The following is a 23,597-nucleotide window of genomic DNA, read 5'->3' on the forward strand; positions in this document are numbered from 1 at the left end:
AAAGGTGCAAAACCAACGTATCCATGTGTGTCTTAATGCTTACGTACATTTTGATTTGCAGCTGCTGCTATAGCCCATGAGTGCGGATAAAAAAGTCGCTAGGGAAGTGATTTTGGGCAGCTTAACTAAATTGATAGGTCAAAAGCAAAAGCTCCCCACGACGTACTGTACGTTGTCTCTCGTAGACTCTGTACGATGTTCGGACGTCAAGAATGTGTGTCGACTGAAGAAAGCCTGCCCCGGAGTGCTTCAGACAGTAACCGTAACTTTTTCACTCCGTAGCATCAAAAAGAAAAAAAAAGAGAAAGACAAAAAAACAAAAAGAACAAAGAACCGTATCAAAAGACAAGAATCAGTCATCGCTCGTCGCGACTACATGCTCTAAGGATGATAAGTCATTTCCAGGCGACGAACGGCTACGTTTTATCAAGAACTCTGATAACACCTGCGGGGCAAGCATTGTGGCGAATTTCAATGCGCAGGGATATCTCTTAATTATTTTATTTTGGTTTTGTGAACGTTATCACCGTGTCACCAGGGGAAGTTTGAAAATTTAAGGTCAGTACGCCCCGTGGTGGCACTCACGCGAACCAAACCAACGTGTCCAGGGGCCGAATCTTATAACGGTTCGGTTGGGGAACCGTTCTTTTGGCCTCACGATTGGCCAAAATTTTGATTGCGTCACAGGTCGTCAGAGGCAGCGGGGCGGTATCGCAATTTTCGAATACGTCACGCATCTGTCAATAATCTCCAAAGCGAACCGGTCGTAGGAACCGGCAAAGGGGTAGTCCGCTTTGGGTTCCGTTGCTGTGGCTTGGCTGTTGGCTTGTGACCCTGGCCGCGCGCGCCGGTCGCGCGCCCCCGGAGACACGCGGGCGTCGCGCGCGCGTGCGTTGGTTGCTTCAGAGGCTATTACTTGCCTTCGTCGTCTGCTTGGCGTTGCTCTTTCGGTGTCGACCACGGCTGGAAATGTGATACGCTTTCGAAGAAGTGACGGATAATGAGTTGCACCGCCCTTGCTGCCTTTCTAAGTAGACCTTTTGCAAGCTACGCTATCAAATGGAGGAGACTCGGGTGCAAGCGTGCGAGTGGCCATTCCACGCAGAGGAAGGGATATTGCGCGCTGCGGTTCATCGCCGCCGGCCTGCAGCTCCCAGAGCTCAGTCGGACGCGAAGCATTATTCGGAATTGACTAGATCTCTGCTGCCGGCATTGTCCACAAAGTTGCTCTCGCAATTACTGTGTTGGCCGGTTGAAGGGCTGGGTCAGCTTTGCAGTGACTTCAGCTTCAAAGTCAATTCCAAGGAGATATTTGCATGGTGGGATCGAATTCCCAGTGCTATCACCAGTGTGAATAGCTCGCAGATCGCCGTTCAGCAGTCAGAAGGGTTCAACCTAGGCTGGTTCAGCGCTTCCTTCGTTCGGCTGATAAAACTATACAGTCAGGACGGGAAGGTATTCTGGAGCTCTCTTATTTGGCTTGCCTTTTTTCTCTAGTTCGGGAGTGCCATACTTTGTTTCTCAATTTCACGGCACAGCGCGCACCGTCAGCACCGCACTCTTCGATTTGACTTCGCGCAGGCAATGCAGGGCCCGTATACCGTAATGTTCGATTTAAGTTGCACTGCTTCTATCACGCGACGCACCGTGGGGCAGATCGCAGGGATAGCGGCAGCGCGGCGGCGAGCGAGTCATGTCCGAGCCGATGACGAAGGGCGAAAAAAGAAGGAAAATTGATATAGTCGGCTAGTAAAGGTGTCCCTAAGAACCAGTTCACGGTTTTGTCGTGCTAGCTACTTGAGAAGTGCTGGTAGGGCGTTCCTATTGCATGCATCGTGCGAGCTCCTGGTAGCAGACGACATAGCCCTGCGCTCTGCCAACTCCGTGGCCAACTCATTTACGCTTACGATACCGCCTGTGGGCTGAGAATGAAAAAGAATGACATTATAAATTACTTCTGCATTGCGTAAACGCCTGACACCACAAGTTTATATTTCAAAACTTGGCGTATAATATTTAATTTATATTTTACATTCATTTAGCAAGCAGAAACATTCTGCAATTCCACGATTAGCTCGTCATATAATGACGTACACTTCAGAGGTGGCACCCTCTCATCTATTGGTCGCGTACTCCCCTTCTTCCACCGCCGGCTTGGGAGTGGCACATCTAATGACGTAAGCGGCGAAGCGGACGGTTCGTATTCCGAACCGTTATAAGATTCGGCCCCAGAAAAGCTGGATACGGGTTTATGCATTGTATAAGTAGTGCCTCTTTTCCTCTGTCTAAGACAAATACTTCTGCGAGGCCCGTTATAACAGCGAACTTCCATAAGGCTGATTTGATGCCTTTGTGCGTACTAACATTTTGAAATACAATTCCTTTACATGAACCATGGATCACTGGAATTCCTTCTTAGATGACACTTGCACCGTTGCCACTGGACCAGTTTTTAGGCATGAGTAAATTAGGAAATTTGCAGGCGCAAGTTGGAATCGGCGAGCGCAAGACAGGGATAAGTGGACGCCTCTAAGAGAGGCATTCGTCCTGCATTGAACACAAAACTTGGCTGATGATAAACAAAAATTACCCGCTGTGGTTGCTCAGTGGCTATGGTGTTGGGCTGCTGAGCACGAGGTCGCGGGATCGAATCCCGGCCACGGCGGCCGCATTTCGATGGGGGCGAAATGCGAAAACACCCGTGTACTTAGATTTAGGTGCACGTTAAAGAACCCCAGGTGGTCGAAATTTCCGGAGTCCTCCACTACGGCGTGCCTCATGATCAGAAACTGGTTTTGGCACGTAAAACCCCATAATTTAATTTTTTTAATGATAAACAAAAATTAGTTGCGCACTTTATTGTTTTATATCTATGTTATTAGTTCTCTTCATTCTATATGTGAAGAACAGGTGCAATTTTTTCAGTGATATCTTTACTGCGTGTGCATATTGTTCACAACTGCTAAAGTACGAAACGGAGCTGTAGATTTTGTAAATAAATCAAAAAATTTGGAAGACGCTGATGGCTTCGCCTTTGAGAGTGGAAGGCGATAGCATTTAAAGAGCCCTGACTGCTTCTCGCACTTCTCGGCAACTGCAGCGTATGTAACCATAGTGTACACCGAGAAAGACTCGCCTCAAACGCTATGCATGAAGGCGGGCTTTATGGTCGAAACGCGGCCTCTTGCATGGGCCGCGATGCGGTAGAGTCACTGGAAAACAAATTCAAACTACCGCATTCGTTTTCCCCCCGCCGTCGGCACGTTCATTGGCCCAACCGTACCACGTGATCTTGGGGTGCCATGTACCTTCCAAGCGCCGGGCGGGCCGGCTGAGTTAGAGCGCAGGCAGCGCAGGTTCCCTATGTTTTTTTTTGTGTTCCGATTGTCGCGCTCGTGTTTTACTGCAAAAAAATCATGCCTGGCTGCTGCGCCTTTAGATGCAGCAACCGAACCGAGTCTGGAAAGACTTTTTATTTGATTCCGACCGGGAAAAATGACCGAGAGCGTCGTTCTGCGTGGTTATAAAAAATCGACCGGGTGAACTTCAAGCCTACAAAAGATACCCGCGTGTCCGAGGTATAAATATACCTTGCTTCTGCTTTTCGGTACTGTTTTAGAAGATATTTAAGGGAAGTGCACGCGGTGTTAGCGATGCTACGAAAAGAGGAGTTCACTGCAGGGATCGTTCGCGTCTTGCACGCTTGACGCGGGTACACGTGTACGCGTTTGTTGCTCAACACACGCGGTTATTCCGTGGTCGTGGCACGCGAAGGCACACTTGTCGCGCGAGAATTCCGCGCCCTCACGTGCACCAGGTACTCGCATGATTTCTCCTCGCACGTCAGCGCGCTCTCGCCTCGAGTCACTCGACCAATATGGCACTTGTTTTTCGCAGACCGGGACGATCGCAGTCAATGAAAACATGGTCAGTGCATGTCGTGCGTCCACATAACAGCCGCTTTCTGTGCAGTTGTGTTGGCACTGGTAGAAAAACAGGAATGCGTTAAATGTTAGCAATCCTTGAAGCTGCGTGCTTGCGGCCACATGCGCGTTTACAGCTCAATTGACCTATTTTAATTGTCTCACTGCGTAATCTTCTAAACCTTTATAACGTATTCTTCGTCTCTTTAGTTGGGTCTTTCAACTTATTATTACAGCTATCTTGCATGTTTTTTTCTAGTTTCACATGTCTGAGACAGGGCTTCATTCAAAAAAGCCCTGGGAGCTTCCTTGGGCAGCCCAGCGTAAGGGTGACCAGCATCACACTTCTAACCATACAACAAACATTTGCAGGACCACTTTTCTGCTGAAGACTTTGAGAAGCTTACAGTGGATGGGCATTCCAGTTATCCTGTGCTCATTTATACATACACATTTTGAGGTTGAAATCAACGGCCAGATGATATTCACAACACATGCTTCAAATTTTGAGCTTGTAAGCCGAGCACATACAATGAACTGAAGCCAGCATACATATATTTTATGTTGAAATGCTGCGGTGCATACCCAAATAATGTTGTGTTTGATGCATAACAAGAACTACAAAACAACAGAACACCCGTTATGTATGATACATAAACCGCTCTAAAAGCACAAGAATTTTATACATCGCCCATGTAACTTAGAAAAAAAAGTGCTGCGTCACCACCGGGTGTTCCTGCCTTTTTTTTTTTACACAGGCAGCAAATCTTGGCAGTCTAAGAAAACAGTCATAAATACGTTGAGAAGGGTAGCCGCTCATAAACGCACTGTCATCACGGCCAAACACCGGTGCGCACTCAGCAGTCGCAGTGTGTCGTGCGTATACGGCGGACGAAGTCGGCCGACCGAGTCGGCAACGCGCGGTACCCGATTACAAACTAAATTAAATGTATCCAATTTACCTTGTGAAATTATACAATGAACGTACGTACCTGTGACACTGTCAGGTGATAGTTTCGCCCTGCTTGGAAACATTCAATAGAAGCCGGTGGTGGTCCACGATGTTCATGCCCAAAAGCACAAGCTTGCCTCATTGGGGCTGGAAGTGACGAAATGTTTCCTTCGTAGCTCGCTCCGCGGAAGGAGAAAAAAACGCGTGCATAACCTCCCGATAGCAGCGCTAAGCTGCTTCCCACAATCGTATCACAGTTCCAGCAGTAAACACTATCAGCGAGCAAAACCACCACCGGCTGCATTACTTCGCACAGAATAACATTTTATTTTCGTTCTTAGCAACCATTATCTCCGGGCACAAAGCATTTGTACTTCAGTAAACACTCAACCCGATGTGTCACCGAATATCAAGCTCTTCCACACGGCGGCCTTCCCGCGACGCAGTCGGCTTGGAAGGTATATGGCGATGGCCGCTCAGTTTTGCCAGTCAAATCGCGACCTTTGCGGTACTCTGAATTTTTTTCCAGTGACTAGCGATGGATGGATGGCTGGATGTTATGAGCGTCCCCTTTGGAACGGGGCGGTGGGTTGCGCCACCAAGCTCTTGCTATTATACTGCCTGATGTCCTACTTAGGTGAAACAATAAAAAAAAAAAAAAAACAATATGAACTACCACACCCAAATTTTCTGATCCCCTAGTGCGAACTGTGCTTTTGGCGGAGCGATGCGGCGGAGGCGAGCGCCATCTGGATGTGTTTCAAGGAAGCGGGCGCGCCGCTCCGTGGAGTCTCAGATATTTACGCGCCGGCGTGTGCAAATGGCGGACGCCGTATCCAGTCTGTGCATTGTAGAAGCGATGGAAAAGAGGTTTGCGTTTTCACGTAACAAAATTATTTTTTCTCGTATATTAAAATTACACGCCGAGAGCTATCATGTCTGCAGTCTGTGTGTATTTAGCTTAAGAAACTTAATTAGTTCAGTGAATTCCTTGTGTCACATGAATGGCCTGAGTGTGTGTGGGTCGAAAACCTTTTTGCCAAACGACGTCCAACACTGGACGCCAACGCGGGATTTCTGCGACACTGGCTCTTTAACGCTATCGCCTTAATAAAAAGCATGATTGGTGTAGATAAACGCATCAACAGAACACCATGACTATCCGCTGCTCAAGTTCTTCACTATCTTACATGGACGTTCAAGCGCTTGCGTACGGATGGAGACTAAAGTAGCACGTTGGGCTTGGTATCTCATGATGGAGGCAAAAGGTGTAGCGCATGAGAAACAGCACAAAAGAAGAACACAGACGGCACACTCGTTCGAAAAAAAGGCACGTCGAAATGTCCAAACAAATTAAACAATGCAGTACTTTTTTCGTCTTTCTTTATACTAACCAGGGACGTGGAAAAATAGGTAGGCTTTAGTTTACCCTTAATACCACGCGACCCTCACCTAGACAGAAAGAGAGTCATGGCGGGTATTCATGGGTTACGGACGATGTACACACATGAAGTTAGTTTTGCTGCAACGAGTACATCACTGCGCATGCCACTGAGCAAAGCAAGAGACCGTTTTGTTTCGTCTGCAGGCACGCCAGTAAGTGGCGGGATCGCCGAAGGTCCGGCTCGCGTGGTGCACACCATCGACGAAGCCACACAGATAGAGGTGAGCTCATGATCTCGAATGCTTCGTTTGCCGTACGTCTGAGGAAAGGTTTATAGCATGCTTATTTTTAACAATACTGACGTTACATGCCCGCCATGGGGCTGTCAAATCAAAGCCTCGACAGTGCGCTCGTCGCCTCTGATATAGCTCTAACTTCGTCACGCAGAGGGGAGACGTGCTGGTGGCGTACTGCACAGACATTGCTTGGAGCCCCTTCTTTCCCCTCCTGTCAGGAGTCGTCACGGAGCTCGGAGGACTTATCTCGCACGGTAAGCATCACCAAGAGTGCACACGGCTGCCTTACCTCTCAGGACTTTCTGAAGATCGCAGAGGCCGGAGGAGCACATTCAAGCGAAGCATAGTTGAATGCAGTAGGGCACGCAAATTTCTCTGCCACCAGGGAATAGTGGTGTTTTAGCGGTTGTGGAAGATGCGGGGTTTAGACGGGCAATCTATAGCGAAGCCATCGATAGAGCTGCATGATTTTCTCTGCACTGACACTCCAGGTATCACAAAAGGTGCATGAAACCTGTTTCGGGTAAAAAAACAATGAGTGGGAAATTGGTTCTACGGAAACCTGCAAGGCAGAGGAAGAAGGTTCGCGAAAGGAAATATTTTCATCAACCCGTGTGCACCCATGCTCCCTGCGCTTCGATTTCTCCAATAATTTGCCGTCGTGCTGCAATCTACTAGCCTCTGTTACGGCTGGCCTGAGCGCTAAATATTCACGTGATTAGAGTCGCAGCTGCCGAAACATGCTTCCGATTAAAGAAAAACTCTAATCTTTGACAAGCACCTATAAAGCTTAATACAGCACCAGCACTTCCTGCGCATTCCAGGTACAGAAGTGCCTTTTCCGTCAAGGGGACCGAAAGCAGACATAGATATTTGACTTGAGCAAAAGCCGTGGTTTTAAATATTAACCTACTGGTATCGCTTTCTTGGTTAGCAATTACTATGGATTTTTCCAGCAGCGGAGCCCAGCCACACTGGAGACAATGTAAAGTCTGTCTTTCGGCAGATTTAAGCATTCCTCCCATAATTTGATATTAAGGCATGAGTCCATTTTCCCCAAGTGCCTTAGGCCACAGGAGAGGGGGATGTCATGTGCCACACCTATTGGGCAATCAACAAACCTTTTTTTGGTGAATGGTCTTACATGTGTGTCATTCCTCATTAACACCGCAAGTCCTGGTTCACAACTAGAAATCTTATGCTAAAATAAAGATAGTTTCACTAAATATAAAGTTTTATTGGCAGCCATTGCTAGTATCCGCCGTACATTTCCATCCTTTATCCGCTGTCGACCTGTGCACATCATCATGAATTAGCAACTAACCAGGTTTCACACCTTGCTTTAGTATAAAAATCACTTCTTGCGAGCGACTTTCAGCTGTGATAATTGAGCTTCCGCTCTTCGTTACGAGCACCTCGTAGAGCTGACTGCTCTTTACGTAGCGATGTAATGAAACGGTTTCTTCTTCGTTACGTTGCCTCGCCTCTGTCTGGGCACTGTTCGCTGATTGGTCATTCTCTTGAACGCTGCCCATAGGGACTCGAGAGCTGCCTTACATCGCGTTAAATTCAGCTCAGATGATAGAGCGACTATTCCAGAGAGGCTCTGGTCCCTGGTTCGATCCCGAGACAGGACAAATTTATTTCTCAATGTCCGCTATGTTTCCTTTGTAGATTCGGCCTTTAGTCAAGTGGAATAAAACTTTCATGAAAACGGGGTAAATGAAAACGGGACACCTAGCTAAGAATTATGGCATGCCCCTTCAAATAAAAGAGGACCTGTATTCGCCACTATTTCCTGCTTTTGATCATTCGTTTTCGGATCGGCAGGCACGCAAGCAGCATCGGTTATTATGGCGGCCCAAGTGCAGCACACTGGGTGACTGAAAAGGTGCCCGCAAGGCAGGAATGAGACCTACGAAAGATGAGATTTAATTTGTGCCTATGCATCGACGCCAAGATCCGTGGAAAATCAAGATAGGGGCTGACAGATGGAATAGACAATGGAATCTAGTTTGCAAACAGGGATAACGTGCCTCAGAAAGGCTGGCCAACGTTTTGATAGGAGGACCTATCTACGTCAAAGGCGGCCTCCGCATTCTCGGCATGTTAGTTTTAAAGGGTTAGTGCAGTGACTTCACGTGCGCGTGTTGTCGCTGGCGGCTGGTTTTAAAGGGAGAGACTTCAGTGATAATGAGCGCTGTCCTCCGACGTTTGTGAGCTTCGTTCTCAAGACGAGGTAACAACAGCGGGAGAGTGGGAACGCGGGCAGAAAAGAAAAGAAAAAGCAGAGAGAAAAAAAAGCCAGGGCGACACCAAGACGAAAAAAAAAGAAACAACAAGACAGAAAAAGAAAATTTAATAAAGACAGGGGCATGGGAGGGCGTTGGGGAGGCGAGAGGTTAAGGAGCACTCAGGGGTGTCGTTGGCGGCATGTTTTTGTGGGATTAGAAGAGCCGGTCAGGCGGTCAGTGCGCGAGTAACACAAAAGACAAGAAAAAAACATGAGTTGAAAGAGTGACTTGAGTAGCATAGCAGCAATAGCTCGAGTAATATTGAAGTAGTTAAGGTGGCGACGAGGAGTCTGCGGTGCAATGTATCGGGTGACTGAAAGGCAGCGGCATGGTCTTTCAAGGGGCATTGCCCCAGTCGCACAACGTAGGTGTCGTTACAGCGGCATCCAGAAATGGCGATACCCTGGGTTGAGGCGCCGAAAAAGGCAGATTGACTTCGAAATGTGTTGGTGAGGGTGTTTCAAAATATATATATATAAGGAAAAGAGAGGGGGGGCACCGAAACCAGAAGCGGGCGGGGGCAAGTGTACATGGGAGAAGGAGATGACCCCCTTCTCCAATGGACTCACAGTCAATGACGCCATTGTTGGACGAAAGGAAATACCAGCCTAGGGTTACATCGTTGGAGCAGGATGTTGGTACAACGAATTCAATGACATGAGGACTCTTCGATGGCACACGTGCAGTGCGGCCTCCCAAAGGTTCGACAGGCTGTGCGCTCGCTGTACTCAAATACCGTCCCGAAAGTGATGTCATTACTTTTCCTATCCGTGGGCAAAGTCCTGCGCGTAACACGAATACTGCTGCGCCCGTATCGCCGAGTGCGAATGTCGAAAACCTTTCTACGTATACCTCAGTGACGTTGTTTCGGTTATTTCTAAGCCTTTGGTAAACCGAAGTCGATGCTGTCTTTGCCTCGGGAACTACGACGCTTAGTTTTCTTGAGGTAGAGGGCGTGGCCGGCGTCTCATCGGCGAGATAGAGTGGCGGCGTGGGCATGGAGAACGACGAGTAGTGTTAAGACCGCTGCTTGCACCTGACGGTAAAGGAGATTATAGCTGTCGAGGAGCGTAAGTGCTCCTTGGTCGGCGGTAACCGTAAATAGGCGACGCACAGCGTCGACAAAAGCGCGGAACGTGTCTCGGAATACCACAATTGTAACAAATTCCGCCAAGGATTTGGCTGGCGTGGCGGCTGTGGTGCAGGCGGCGAGAAGGGAATCGGAGTTGGTTGCGCAACAGCTCGGAGGGGTGGAGATGGAGCGAAGGGCGGCCTTGCAGGGACGTCAGCGTATATCAATACCGCCGCAACGGTACGCTGTTGAATAGCAGCTGACAGCCACTTGCGGCTTGCTCCTTGATGACGGTCTGTAACCCCGGGGTCAATGGAGAATATGATTGTGCGTTCGTAAAGGACACCATAAAAAGCTGCCGAGTAACTTCACGTACGAACTCTTTTATCTGGTGCATTAGAGGTGACTGGACAACACCTAGCGTCAGACCTGAGACATAGGCGCATTCTGAGGGTGGATGTCGCGTCGCTACTCACTGCCTTCGATGTTCATCGTAACTCTGGCACAGTGCGATGATGCCAGACAGTTTTGTCGGATTTCGGGCAATCAACATCTCGAAGGCGTCGTACTCAATTCCCTTGAAAGTATGCCTGATCTTGTCAACTTCTTACATCGTTGCATCGACTCTATTGCACAGTTTAATGACGTCTTCGAGGTAGCTAGTGAAATTCTCGCCTGGTTCCTGGGAGCGTCCGCGCAGGCGTTGATCGGCCTAAAGTTTACGGACAGCAGGACGACCAAAGCCTACAATAAAGTTGGTCTTGAATACCAACCATGTCCGGATGTCCGACTCGGGGTTACGATACCACAAATTGCAAAGTTGCTCAAGCAGAAAACTCTGTTGTTAAGATTTGCCATGTCCTCCCAGTTGTTGTGCGCGCGGAATCCTTCGTACGAGGCGAAGCAGCCCTCGACGTCGTGATCTCCGGTAGCCGCGAATATGGCGGGATCCTGCTGATGGTGTACGCGAGGACAGATGGAAGGTGGCACAATGGCTGCAGCTTGTTGGGATAAATCGTCAGGCATGGTTCGAGCAGGCTGCGCTAGCTCGTTCGGCATGGGCCGAGATGATTGAAGGTTTCTGCTTCGGAGTTCCAGCGTTGATGGGGTGATACCTAATGAACGATACTTACTAACAGGGTATGCAAGGAGCGAGAAGTTGAACTCGGTGCGGCATCCAGAGCCCTGCGAACAGCCAGAACCGGCCCCATGCGTAAAGCGCAGATGATGCGCCTCACTGACCGGAAGTTCTTCCTCGTTCTATATAGTATGCTCGAGGTGCGCGTGGCTACTCAGTGGTTCTTCTTCTTTCCAAAACTACCAAAAACAATCTTCATATCCTAGGAGGCGCATGTTTTGACGGTGACACGGATGTCACGGCTGATTAAACAGCGCAATAGAAAGGTAAAGTGACACGAGGCAACTCAATGGCTTTATCCAAGATCTAACAACGCCGCCATGCTATATTGCGGCGGAATGGAAGGCTGGATAATACATAGTGAGCCTTTCTTCTAATGTGCTAAGCATTATAAAAATTGAGGTGAGATTTTTCATGGTGTCTTAACAGCACAACAGTGCTTTCAAAATGTGGATGGCGCCCACTGGCTGGCGCACTATGTGTTAGGCAGCCTTCCATTTAGCTGCAAGGTGGTGAGGTTGCCTGTTAGATATTGGGTAATCCAACTGAGTTGACTCGTGCCTTAGTAATTTGTTTGTTGTTTTGGTTAATCAGCAGTGACATGTGTGTCACTGTCGAAACATGCGCCTCCTGGGATATGAAGGTTGTTTTTGATAGTGTATTTGCGCATGCCGAGGGAGGGCGAGTGTTGGTTATGTGATGCGTGTTGTATGGGCTGTTTTTTGCAATAAATATCAGTTGTTAAGCAGCGCCCGTATCGTGTCTCCTTCTATTCCTTCTGTCCGCGTCTGTCCCTCTGTAGCTCCTTGCTGCTTAACCTCTCCGTATACGCCAACTTCGCCGTGTGTGCTTCCGAGCGCTTTGCATGACTTGGTATCTCTTATGATGCAGGCTACACCTTAGGGTTGGTATATCCATGAATGATTAATCGAGTAAATCTCTCTCGCAAAACGATTAACCTTCATCGATGTCCACTTTTCATTTAATCAACTTAATCGATTAGACTGGTTCAAATAATCGTTTTAGAGTGTTTGACAGGAGTGGCGCGAAAATTTCGAAATCGTACTGGAACGGCGGCTCGCGAGCAGTGGCTTTGCGGCTGTGGCAGAGCGATTGCCGGCTCCTTTTCCGACTCCCGAGTAACGCGGAGCCGAGCGCTCCCCGACAGGCCACCACGCCGCACGAAGCCGCAGCATTGAAACGCCTTCGTCAATCAAGGCGCAATATAGCAGCGCGGTCGTTGATCGTCGCGTCACTGTCAGTCCACTAAACACGTGGCACAGCATGCGCGCCGGTTTGGAGCATGTATGTGACAGACCGATGGAGTTCATGTCGATTCAAGCATATCAGGTATACAGCGCCCGAGCATCCATTCTCGCATACTGGTTGTGTGGCTATTGACAGATGTCGGTTTCACCCAAATACCGCAGCCAATTTACATTGCTTCGCACTGTATAAAAGAGTGTGTGCTTTAAAATCCTAAACCCGCGATTTCCTTTTCCCCTGTGCACATTGCAATTTCATGCATATTTTAGTTGGACGTCACCTCTCATTTTGGCTATATTTCTTTTCTTGCTTAAATGTACTGTACGGCGGTTCACTAGTGCCATGTACGTATCCTATTTATTTCTGCACTGACTTCCGCTTTATAACGTATATTGGTTATCTTTTGAAGAGCGAGTAGTGCCAACTATAAGTCTCTAACAAGTCGAACATTATCCTTTTTGAAATGTTTATACACTTCTGTTCAAACCTGATTCAACCTATTAAAGATTAAAATAGAGTCTACAAAAGTAGGTAACTGCTTCAACCTTCTTAGGATTGCGCGGCAAAATTTGCGCTTAAACAAAAAATCGATGAAAGACCCTGCATCTAAAACGATTAATCGATTAAAGGCTAAAACGATGAATGATTAATCGCTGATCGAATGAAAAAAATATTCACAGATAAGAGTGGAGAATCTTTGGTTGTCTCACCAACATTTCACTAGGGGAACTGTTCCGACTTTCCTTATAATAACCGATAGCTGCTGGTGCACAAAGGTCTGTCTTGTTCATGCGCGTTTTATTCTACTAGTTTGTCGACAGCAACGACCTGTCCTTCTTTTTTTCCGTAGCTTGTGCGGGGAGTAGTTTAAGACTGATCTCTATTCTTTATTCGTAATACCACATCAAAAGTTTCCGGCCGAAGCATTCATATGGTTATCATATGAATACAGCTCCCAACCAGCCCAACAAGAATATGCTTTTAAGCTATATTCATATGACGGCGGATGAGCCAGCGAAGCTGCCGATCGCAGACCGAGCAACTATGGCCCAACTCCGTGCGTCGAGATGTGTTCTCTTGAATTTCGAGTTCGCCCCAGTGAAACTCTAGGGAGATGACAACTCGCGCTTCTGCCGCTTGGACGCAGACTCGAACGACCTAGCTTGACCCTTACGAGCGGTCTCTAGTGTGCCATCTTCATCCGTAGCTTGCGCTCAACACCGAAAACTGCACTCTCGCATCTGCTCTCCCTGAAGTTCTTCGGAGGCAAAGTCACTGGCCCCATTCTCCTCTTTCGCACAGGCACGTTATCATTGGTTAAAGCCGCGTCTGTGCTGTCGACGCCTCTCATCGTAATCAGCTTGTTTTGGGCTATGCGCACAATGCGTGTGTTTCCGACTTTTCTCATTTTTGAGGGAGTTATAACTATCGCAATGGTCTACGCCTGCAATGCACAATCCGGACCTTACACACAGCGGTGGCTACCGCAGCGCACATCCCCGAGTTTTCCCGCCACAAAAGCCGCGCCGTCGCATTGAGGGTACACGACAGCAGACGCAGCAGACGTAGTCGGCAGCAAAGTCACTCCCCCTCTGTCTAGTCGCGGCGCGCGGCGAAAGCACGTGTCCTTTGTTTCTTCTGCGCCGTACTATCATTCGTTATCTTTCTTGCTCCCTTTACGGACCTCATGCAGCCCAAATACCCCTCGTACGAGACCACGCATCGTCGTCAATTTTTTTGCTCACTTTGCGGACGTATGAACCCAGCACACCCCCTCCCCCCTTCGAGACCACGCATACGGCTCAATCCTACAAGTCTGTGAGGTAAGCAGCTTCGGTCTAACAATTATTCGACCATCCCTACAATACATCCGCTTGGCTCTCAAACTACGAGAACAAAATTCCGGGTTTAATACCCGAGAGAGATGCATCATCCATTGAAGATGACAGCATCACACGCGTAATGCAAAGACGGGGGATCATTCCCTACCTTTGGCATGTTGTTTTTTCATCGACTTTCATTGCCATAATTTAACGTTTCTTTAATTGAATTAGTAAGTACAAGTAACTTCCCCTGTTTTTTTCTTTGGTGTCTTTGTTGGCTTCTCATGATATGATTAATAAATATAAGGCCCCTCGGTTAACCCCCTTTCTTTTCATTCTTGCGTAACGAGGGTCTCGAATTCGGTAACACTGATGCCTTCAGATAGCATGCGCGGCTTGATTGACCAGTTGCCTTCACCCAGAAAGATCACGTACTCGTGACGCCTGCGGCCGAAAGGATGTTCCGCGTCCGCCACCAAGGTTTGTGAGTGGACGCGCTGGCTAACACTCCCAAGGTTAGCCCTAGTAGTAATACATAAATACTCAAGAAAGTGTATGGGGAAACCGCGCCGTGGTAGCTCAAATGGTTAGAGCATTACACGCGTAATGCGAAGACGTGGGACCGTACACCACCTGCGGCAAGTTGTTCTTTCATCCACTTTCATTGCCATTCATTCTTCATTTAATTCAGTTTTTATGCACTAGTAACTTCCCCTGTGTTTCTCTTGGTGTCATTGTTTGTTGACTTCTGATATTATTCCTTTAATTTTGGTTATTCTTCTCAGACGGGAATTCTTGCTTTCTTCTCTTCGCCTGTGAGATACTACGATGGGCACATTCGTCGCAGTTGTTCCTCGTTATTCGCCAATTTGCTTCCTCTGTCGCTTTCAAGTGAGCTATGTTATCTCTTAGGTCAAGAATAATTCCCTTTGAAGTTAGCGTTTCGTATAAACAGTTACAGCTATCTTCAACACTCCTTTATTTTACTTCGTAGCAATGGTTTTTTTTTTTGGTGACGATCAAAGAGGGGTTCGTCAAGTCGGAGTCCCTCCATGCCCACAGAGACCTGAAGCACGTCATATTAAGATTGCCAGCGGACAGAATTTGAACCTTGCCTTCGAGCGGCTGTGCCACCCTTCCAGTGCTTTCGTTGCTGACTTAGTGTTACTGATGTGTCTTAGTGCTTACTTCATGCGACGCGGCCTGCGTGCCACTTCGCCTGGTCTTTCTGCAACTGTTCGTGTGACCGCACCAATGTGAGGTCTCGCCAGGCCTTCTCACGTGATGTCTGTCCTCTGTGTGGCAGGAGCGGTGGTGGCGCGCGAGTACGGCATCCCCTGCATCGTCGGTGCCACTGGTGCCACGTCCGCCATCCGTCCAGGTGAGAGAAGTCCGACCACCCGTGCTTAAGAGTGCTGCTTTCACAAGCATTCTAAAAACACGCTAAGCGTGCCCCATATTTGACCATACTGAAAATATTGAAAAGGCGGCGTTTCAAAGAACACGAAAAAGAAATACCGGAAAGAGTAAGAGTAAGAGCGGTGGCCGTGGAATGTCTTGATCCGTTCCCGCTATTTTACTGCTTTTAGGCTTATCGCCAACGCAACCACACTTTCTCTCGTTTTGTCGCTCGGAATTGCCGACTTTAACTATCCTCACATTTACACGTCTCGATAATCCCGCCACTTGAGATTTATCCTGGTGTAAAACGCATAGTATGGCAGCTAGGTGAAATTCCAGTTGCTGAACTAACTAAAGGGGTAACGTAGGAAGGCAAAGTAAGCACTCTTTTTCTAAACGAGTGGGAGTAGAACCCATGGCTTCTGGATCTGCATCCTCCACCAGCTTATCCGTACCAGCTCACGATGAAGTCCTGCTCACCGTGTTTGTGGTTGCCGCCGGAGGACTAGACATTATTGGTGACGAAAAATGGGTGTGGCTGTTATGTCAAAAGGAATACAAGGGGAGTTGACAGACACTGAAAGAAAAGGGTGTCATGGTGATGATTTGGTAGTCGAGTGGCTAGCATAGAGAGAAGCCTATTACAATAACGTGCACTTCCAACGAAACGAATAATTTCTTTTTTACTACATGCGCCAAATAAAGCTTTGTGTTTTTACAGGCGAGCCTTTCCAAACATCCGAAAACTTATGGCAACAATGACGAGTTCCTCCTTAAAATTAACACTTAAACAACGCAAGCTGGTGACAAAACTCTTCGACTGCAGTATTCTAATATCACATCAAAGAAAATGGCAGCCACGCCCTAAGGGCTGCGCACGGACAGTGATAGCAAGGTTTAGCGTAGCGCTTGAACTGTGACTATACGCGGGTGTGCCAAGACGTTAGTATACCTCTAGAGGGCCTCTAGTGGCATCGAGAAAGCGCCAGTGCCATCCCCGTAAAAGTGTGACGCCAGTAAAATTACATTGACTTCAGACGCTCCTTGCTAATATTTCTATGCACCAAAAAGTTTGTGCTGTCGATAACATATGTTTAATAACTTTTCGTTTGTGCAATTATTTATCTCCGCAACGCTGAGAAAATATTTACTCAGAAAGATAAGAAATGTTTTTAGCAACGTTAGCGGTTGAATAGTATAGCACCTGCCCAGCACACGCGAAACAAATTAACATATATAGCATACATACGCATATTTATATACGGCACATCATGGCTACGCCGACGCCGACTATTCGCCTGGAGTGTCCGTATAATGCTATAGCAGTGAAACAGTTTACACTATTTGGACCGTGTCTTTGTGCCTCAAAATAATTGTCATCGGTCTTGATTGCGTTTATTGAAAGCTGTTCAATCCGTTACTATACTGTCTAAAATTCTATATTCGACTGATAACGCACATGCAGTTCTGAACCTGGAGGTACTGGACGCGCAGCATTAATGCACGCAAGATAGTTGACGATTATTGTTGTGGGACAAAAATGCGCCCGAAAGGGCATAAACTGTTTTGAGAATATAAAAACACACAGCATGAATGTGTCTTCACCAAAATGAGTGGATAGAGTCTCAAATTTATCGTCTCGAAAACACTGAGACCAATTGTGAATGTCCAAACTGCGCATAGTGTGGCGTTGTATGCACTTGCACCTAACACTAACGCTTTGTGTGACGCGATCGTGCGTTGATAGGTTGTGTGACAGCGTCCACACAGCCTTCTTTTGTTCACCCCTACCTTTTTTTTTTACTTATTTGCTTTATTTCATCTTGTCTTTTACGCCTTTCTTTTCCTTTTTCCCAGTACTAGGTTGCCAACTGGAGATATCCTCTGGTTAATTTCTCTGTCTTTGCTTCGTTTTCTTTCTGAGTCATCCCTGCTACATTTTACTGATGCCCTGTTTCTGCTTTTTGCAGGATCGATGGTCCGGTTAGACGGCTCAAAAGGAACGCTTCGACAAATTGACGCGAACTGATTCTTACACTTCAAAAGACTCATGTGATCAGGGGAGCAGGCTTCCTAATATTTCTCAGGGTTTCATTTGCTTTTCGTAGCAGACATGCATGTATGCCGATTTTAATAAATGTGGACGACACGTACGTCTGTAACACAATAGGACCTGTGCTCATTTCTGTTTTACAAGGGGAAGCAATCACGTGGCTCCGGCAGAAACCCTGTGGTCCTGCTAATATTACGACTCGGAGAGACTTGTAATAGCGCATTTCCAAAAAGGGAGTTTTATGCATAGACGCTTCGTATCATTGCTACCATATCCACATTTTGTTTATCTATGTGCAGCGCAGACGCTGAATAGTGCTGTGGCAGCTTGGGTGTGGAAAAAGATTCCATTTACAATTGTTTGAGGTATCATTCATGCGGGAGAGCAATATGCCCCTTCTTGTAGTTATGGACTTCAGTGTCGACACGAAGTATGTGCGCAACGTGTGGTTCATCAGTTGTGTGCAGAGTGATCAGAGCACAACCTTTTCCTCTAGTGTTAAATCTGCCAGAGCCCACATGGTAATGCTTGGACTTTGTGTTCACGAATGATAAAGTGCCAACAACTTATCATTAGATGCCCTTCGCAACGTAATGATCATAAGACGTTACGCACAGCGTTTCCCCGTAAATGAACATATACAGACTAACTACGTGCGTTGCCGGCGTACACCCATCACCTCACATACTAATTGCATCCTAGATAGCGTTTCGTGCCCGGAAAAGAACAGGTGGTAAGTTAGACGATTGTCAACCTTTTTTTTTCTGAAAAATGACGCTCCTAATCACCTCGCAATTAAGGAAACGTGCCTAACACAGTACACGGACCATATACACATCAGGGAAGAACTTAAACGCCAGTCGGGAGTCTATTCTGGAACCCTGGCCAAATATGGTTGCATATACAGTAGCGCATACAATAGGGGTCGATAATGGGCCAGCCAAAATAACATAAATTTTAGAAAATCTGCGCGAATTGAACCGATAAAAAGTTATAAGGCAATTAACATTCACTAAAATCTTGTTTATTGTACATCAGCGGTTTGAGGGCCCCTCACAAGTTCTGGCCATAATGAGCAGGCAAGCATCGTGCATACAATGCGCCCTAAGGATCGTGTCGGCTACGTATTACATCGCTACGTACCGCGGTAAGAGCTGAAACTTCAACCCGAACGTCGTTCGCCCTTCTCCTCGCGGGCGCCGTGCTCGAAGCCGGAACGATGACGTATACGTGCTAGTGCGCCTACGGGCATGTGTCCTTGTTGTGACGTCGGGCTAAGTGACTTCGAGACTTATTCGAGCTAACACTTGTTATTTGTGTTATCTATTGCATCGAAAGACAAATTAAGGCTTAGAAAAATAACAAAACACGCAAACCAAATGTCTGCATGTATTTATTTTGCTTCGCACCGCAATAAGAGAGATGTATTTCCGTTTCATCTGAGGCATGCCGTAGTGGAGTACTCCGAAAATGTCGACCACCTAGGGTTTATTAACGTGCGTTCTTCAACAGGTGCAGCGGTGGCGTAGTGGTTGAACACCAGCCTCGCGTGCAAGAGGTCCGTGGTTCGAATCCCGTGCCGCGCAATTTTCTACTCGATTTTAAAAAAGAAGTCTGCGTGTCGATAAAATTCAATAAACAGGCCTGGAGTGTAGCATGATCCCGGTGACCAGAACCGGTAACGCACTCCCTCACCAGAGCAGGAGTGGCCACCCTGGTGCAGTGCTTGGCCACAACCTCCTATATGAACACAACAATCAAACCCCGGTCCTCAGTCCCCAGCAGCTGCGAAGCAACTGAAAACGGCGGCGGTCAAACCTGCGGCATAGCAGAGGGTGCTAAGAATCCCTGGCTTCGGACAGGCCGCCATTAGAATATCAACGTTTAACGCTAGAACGTTATCTAGTGAGGCGAGTCTAGCAGTGCTATTAGGGGGCAGTAAATTGGATATGGTAGGGCTCACTGAAGTTAGGAGCCAAAAGAATCATATAAAGTGCTAAAAAGCGGGCACGTCCTGTGCTACCGGGGCTGAGCGGAGAGACGAGAACTAGGAGTCGGACTCTTGATTAATAAGAATATAGCTGGTAACATACAGGGACTCTATAGCATTAACGAGAGGGTGGCAGGTCTTGTTGTGAAACTTAATAAGAGGTACAAAATGAAGATTGTACAGGTCTACGCCCCTACATCCAGTCATGATGACCAGGAAGTCGAAAGCTTCTCTGATGGCGATGGGTAGAGTGATAATGTGATAACGATAATGTGAGAGATAATAGTCTAGAGGAATTTGAAATCCCACAAGTAACGCCGGAAGAAGTAAAGAACGCCTTGGGAGCTATGCAAAGGGGTAAGGCAGCTGGGGAGGATCAGGTAACGGCAGATTTGTTGAAAGATGACGGGCAGATTGTTCTCGAGAAACTGGCCACACAGTATACGCAATGCCTCATCACCTGGAGTGAACCGGAATCTTGGAAGAACGCTAACATAATCCTAATCCATAAGAAAGGGGACGCCAAAGTCTTGAAAAACTATAGACAGATCAGTTTACTGTCAGTTGCCTACAAACTATTTACTAAGGCCATCGCAAATAGAATCTGGAACACTTTGACCTCTGTCAAGCAAAGGACCAGGCAGGATTCCGTAAAGGCTACTCAACAATAGACCATATTCACACTAAAACACAGGTGATAGAGAAATGTGCGGAATATAACCAACCCTTATATATAGCTTTCATTGATTGCGAAAAAGCGTTTGATTCAGTCGAAACCTCAGTAGCCATGGAGGCATTGCGGAATGAGGGTGTAGATGAGCCATGTGTAAAATAATGGAAGATATCTATAGCGGCTCCACAGCCACTGTAGTCACCCATAAAGAAAGCAACAAAACCTTAATAAAGAAAGGCGTCAAGCAGGGAGATGCGATCTGTCCAATGCTATTCACAGCGTGTTTACAGGAGGTATTCAGAGACCTGGATTGGGAAGAATTGGGGATAAGAGCTAATGGAAAAACTTTAGTAACCTTCGATTCGCTGATGATATTGCCTTGCTTAGTAACTCAGGGGACCAATTGCAATGCATGCTCACTGACCTGGAGAGGCAAAGCAGAAAAGCGGGTCTAAAAATTAATCTTCAGAAAACTAAGGTAATGTTTAACAGTCTCCGAAGAGAACAGCAATTTACAATAGATAGCGAGGCACTGGAAGTGGTAAGGGAATACATCTACTTAGGGCAGGTAGTGACAGAGGATCCGGATCATGAGACAGACATAACCAGAAGAATAAGAATGGGCTGGGGTGCGTTTGGTAGGCATTCTCGGATCATGAACAGCAGGTTGCCATTATCCCTCAAGAGAAAAGTGTATAATAGCTGTGTCTTACAAGTACTCACGTATGGGGCAGAAACCTCGAGGCTTACGAAAAGGGTTCTGCTTAAATTGGGGACGACGCAATGAGCTATAAAAAGAAGAGTGATGGGTGTAACGTTAAGGAATAAGAAAAGAGCAGATTGGCTGAGGGACCAAACGCGAGTTAATGACATCTTAGTTGAAATGAATAAAATGAAATTGGTGGGGGCATGGGCAGGACATGTAATGAGGAGGGAAGATAACCCATGGTCATTAAGGGTTAGGCAGTGGATTCCAAGGGAAGGGAAGCGTAGCAGGGGGCGGCAGAAAGTTTGGTGGGCGGATGAGATTAAGAAGTTTGCAGGGATGACATGGCCACAATTAGTACATGACCGGGGTTGTTGGAGAAGTATGGGAGAGGCCTTTGCCTTGCAGTGGGCGTAACCAGGCTGATGATGATGATGATGAACGTGCGCCTAATGGTATCTTCGGCTGGTCGTTTCTGAGCACTCTAGAGCGCCCTCGCGAGCGGCGTTGTCTTCGGCTCGTTGAAAGAGTGTAGCGAAGTGACGCAGCCGTTAGATATCAGACGCATCAGCTCAACAGGGAGACGAAGACGAATGGGGATGAGCTCTGGCAGGGGCAAGTCCAAATCCGCAGGTACGACGACGAGAGTAGCATTTGAACAACTAGATTTATTCACTAGGTAGTTACCTTAAGTTTAAACTGTACAAAATATCTACAAACAAAACGATGTCATACCCGCCGTCGTCGGCCTGCCTGACCGGCCTGGTCTCCCGTGGTGAAGTTGCGCCGTCCGCTGCTGTCTACTTGCTCACTCTTAAAACTGCCCCAAACTATCCCTTAAATAAGTTTTCCCAGCATGCAAGGGACCCGCGGACCGGCGGTAGGTGCAGGCTTCTCCACCAATGGGTTACTTCGTTGCTCCGACCAATCAGGCAAGCCGACATCATCCAATAAGCGGCAGAGTTCAAGGGGTCAAGAAATGGTCGCGTCAACACTCCGTACGCAAAAGCACTCTGACCATAACTAATCAGCTTTTGACAGCCGAGCGTGGGACGAAGACACGTCAGGTGCACGTATCACGTCAGGCGCGGCGGCCGGGCCGCAGTACATGCCCGCGGCGCCATCGCGGTTATTTGGGGTACAAAGGTTTCCCACTGCGTCGAAGAGCACAGAGGTGTTTTCGCATTTCGCCCCCATAGAAATGAGGCCGCCGTGGCCAGGATTAAATCCCGCGAACTCGTGCTCAGCAGCCCAACACCATAGCCACTGAGCAACCACGGCAGGTCACCCCTAGCCACGTGTCCTTGTGCACAGCCCAAAAAATCGTGCGCTGCGCGAAACGAGACAATCACAATAGCTCGCGCGCAACACCGTCAGCGGAAATGCGCAGCGCTGCAAGAGAAAAAAGGAGAAACAAGCGAGGAGAAATAAATGACGGTGGGGCCCGCAACGTATGCGTCACGTGAGCATCGAGGTCGGTCATGGGAAAGCGCAGGAAATGAATTTCGCTTGCGTAGGCTAGACGGGGCGAGTGGAGAGTGTATCGCTTGGCAGAGGAGCCCGCGTCCTGAAATCATGGGTTCGAGGCAATGAAATATATCTGTCTCGGCTGTTAATGATCCTTCTTTGAAAATTTTTGCGGCTGAACGCTTCATAGAGGGCACGTGAGAACTTCCAGCGTATAACCAAAATTTACTATGGGGCCTAGTGAGGGGCCCTTGAAAGCAGGATAGCAAGCACAAGAAAGAAGTAACTTCCACAAAGAAATATGGCTCACACTATTTTGTTCCGTGCAAAAATAGGTTGTCAAACATCCTGTCAAACATCCCCATCACCCCCCCCCCCATCTTTTGTTCAAGACAGGCCATACTTCCTTTGAATTAACGACGGTATCAATGCCAACCAAACCCTTTCCGACCGCGCTATTCTAGTCACTCTGGATATTTCGGCGTTTTAAGCTAATATAGCCGTGAGTGATGTAATTAAAGGCTTATCGAAATCCCCCGCAGTCAACCCCCAAGGGCACGCTCCTGAAGTTTACGTGTCACTCCTTAGGTTAGTTCTCACGCTCAACTATTTCGTATTTGATTCACTTTTCGGGACTAGCATGGGAACACCCACTTATGCGAACATTTTCATGGGACAGTTTGAAGCAGACCTGATAAAAGCGTAGTCTATAAACCATCACACCTATCTCCATTACATTGACGACATATAATATGGCAACACGATACAAGTGCGCTAACCGACTTAATTAGTCATTTCAATTGCTTTCACCCGAGTAATAAATTTACTGCTCGCCATTCTCTTAGTCAAACCAACTTTCTGGACACGGCAGTCTACATAAAAAAGGGAAAACTAAGAATTACACTTTATCGGAAGTCTACGGATAGCCAGCTATATTTAGACAGCAACAGTTATCACCTGCGACACTGCAAGCAAGCAATTTTTGTCGGACAAGCGAAAGGAGTAACATGAATCTGCAGTGAAGACAGCTATTATATCCACCACCTAAATGACCTTAAAGCAACGTAGCAGAAAGAAGCTATCTGCAAATTTCTCTCGACACAGCCAGTCGGAATTAGCTAAGAAACAGCCGACACCAGGTTCTGAAAGGCAGCCAGCC

At 47.4% G+C, this 23,597-nt stretch overlaps 1 protein-coding gene across 1 annotated transcript in view; it reads left to right on the forward strand.

Moving 5' to 3' along the window:
* The window catches only part of LOC142576617 (rifampicin phosphotransferase-like), a 242,139-nt gene extending 224,423 nt beyond the window's left edge, over positions 1–17,716 (forward strand). The window contains exons 37-40 of the mRNA XM_075686819.1: positions 6,464–6,540; positions 6,707–6,809; positions 15,455–15,529; positions 17,520–17,716. Of these exons, the coding sequence (XP_075542934.1) occupies positions 6,464–6,540; positions 6,707–6,809; positions 15,455–15,529; positions 17,520–17,578 (314 nt within the window). The 3' untranslated portion in view covers positions 17,579–17,716. The remainder of the gene's footprint in view (positions 1–6,463; positions 6,541–6,706; positions 6,810–15,454; positions 15,530–17,519) is intronic.
* Positions 17,717–23,597: the final 5,881 nt, after the last annotated feature.

The sequence above is a fragment of the Dermacentor variabilis genome, chromosome 3 (genome assembly GCF_050947875.1).
Source record: "Dermacentor variabilis isolate Ectoservices chromosome 3, ASM5094787v1, whole genome shotgun sequence".
NCBI lineage: Eukaryota > Metazoa > Arthropoda > Arachnida > Ixodida > Ixodidae > Dermacentor > Dermacentor variabilis.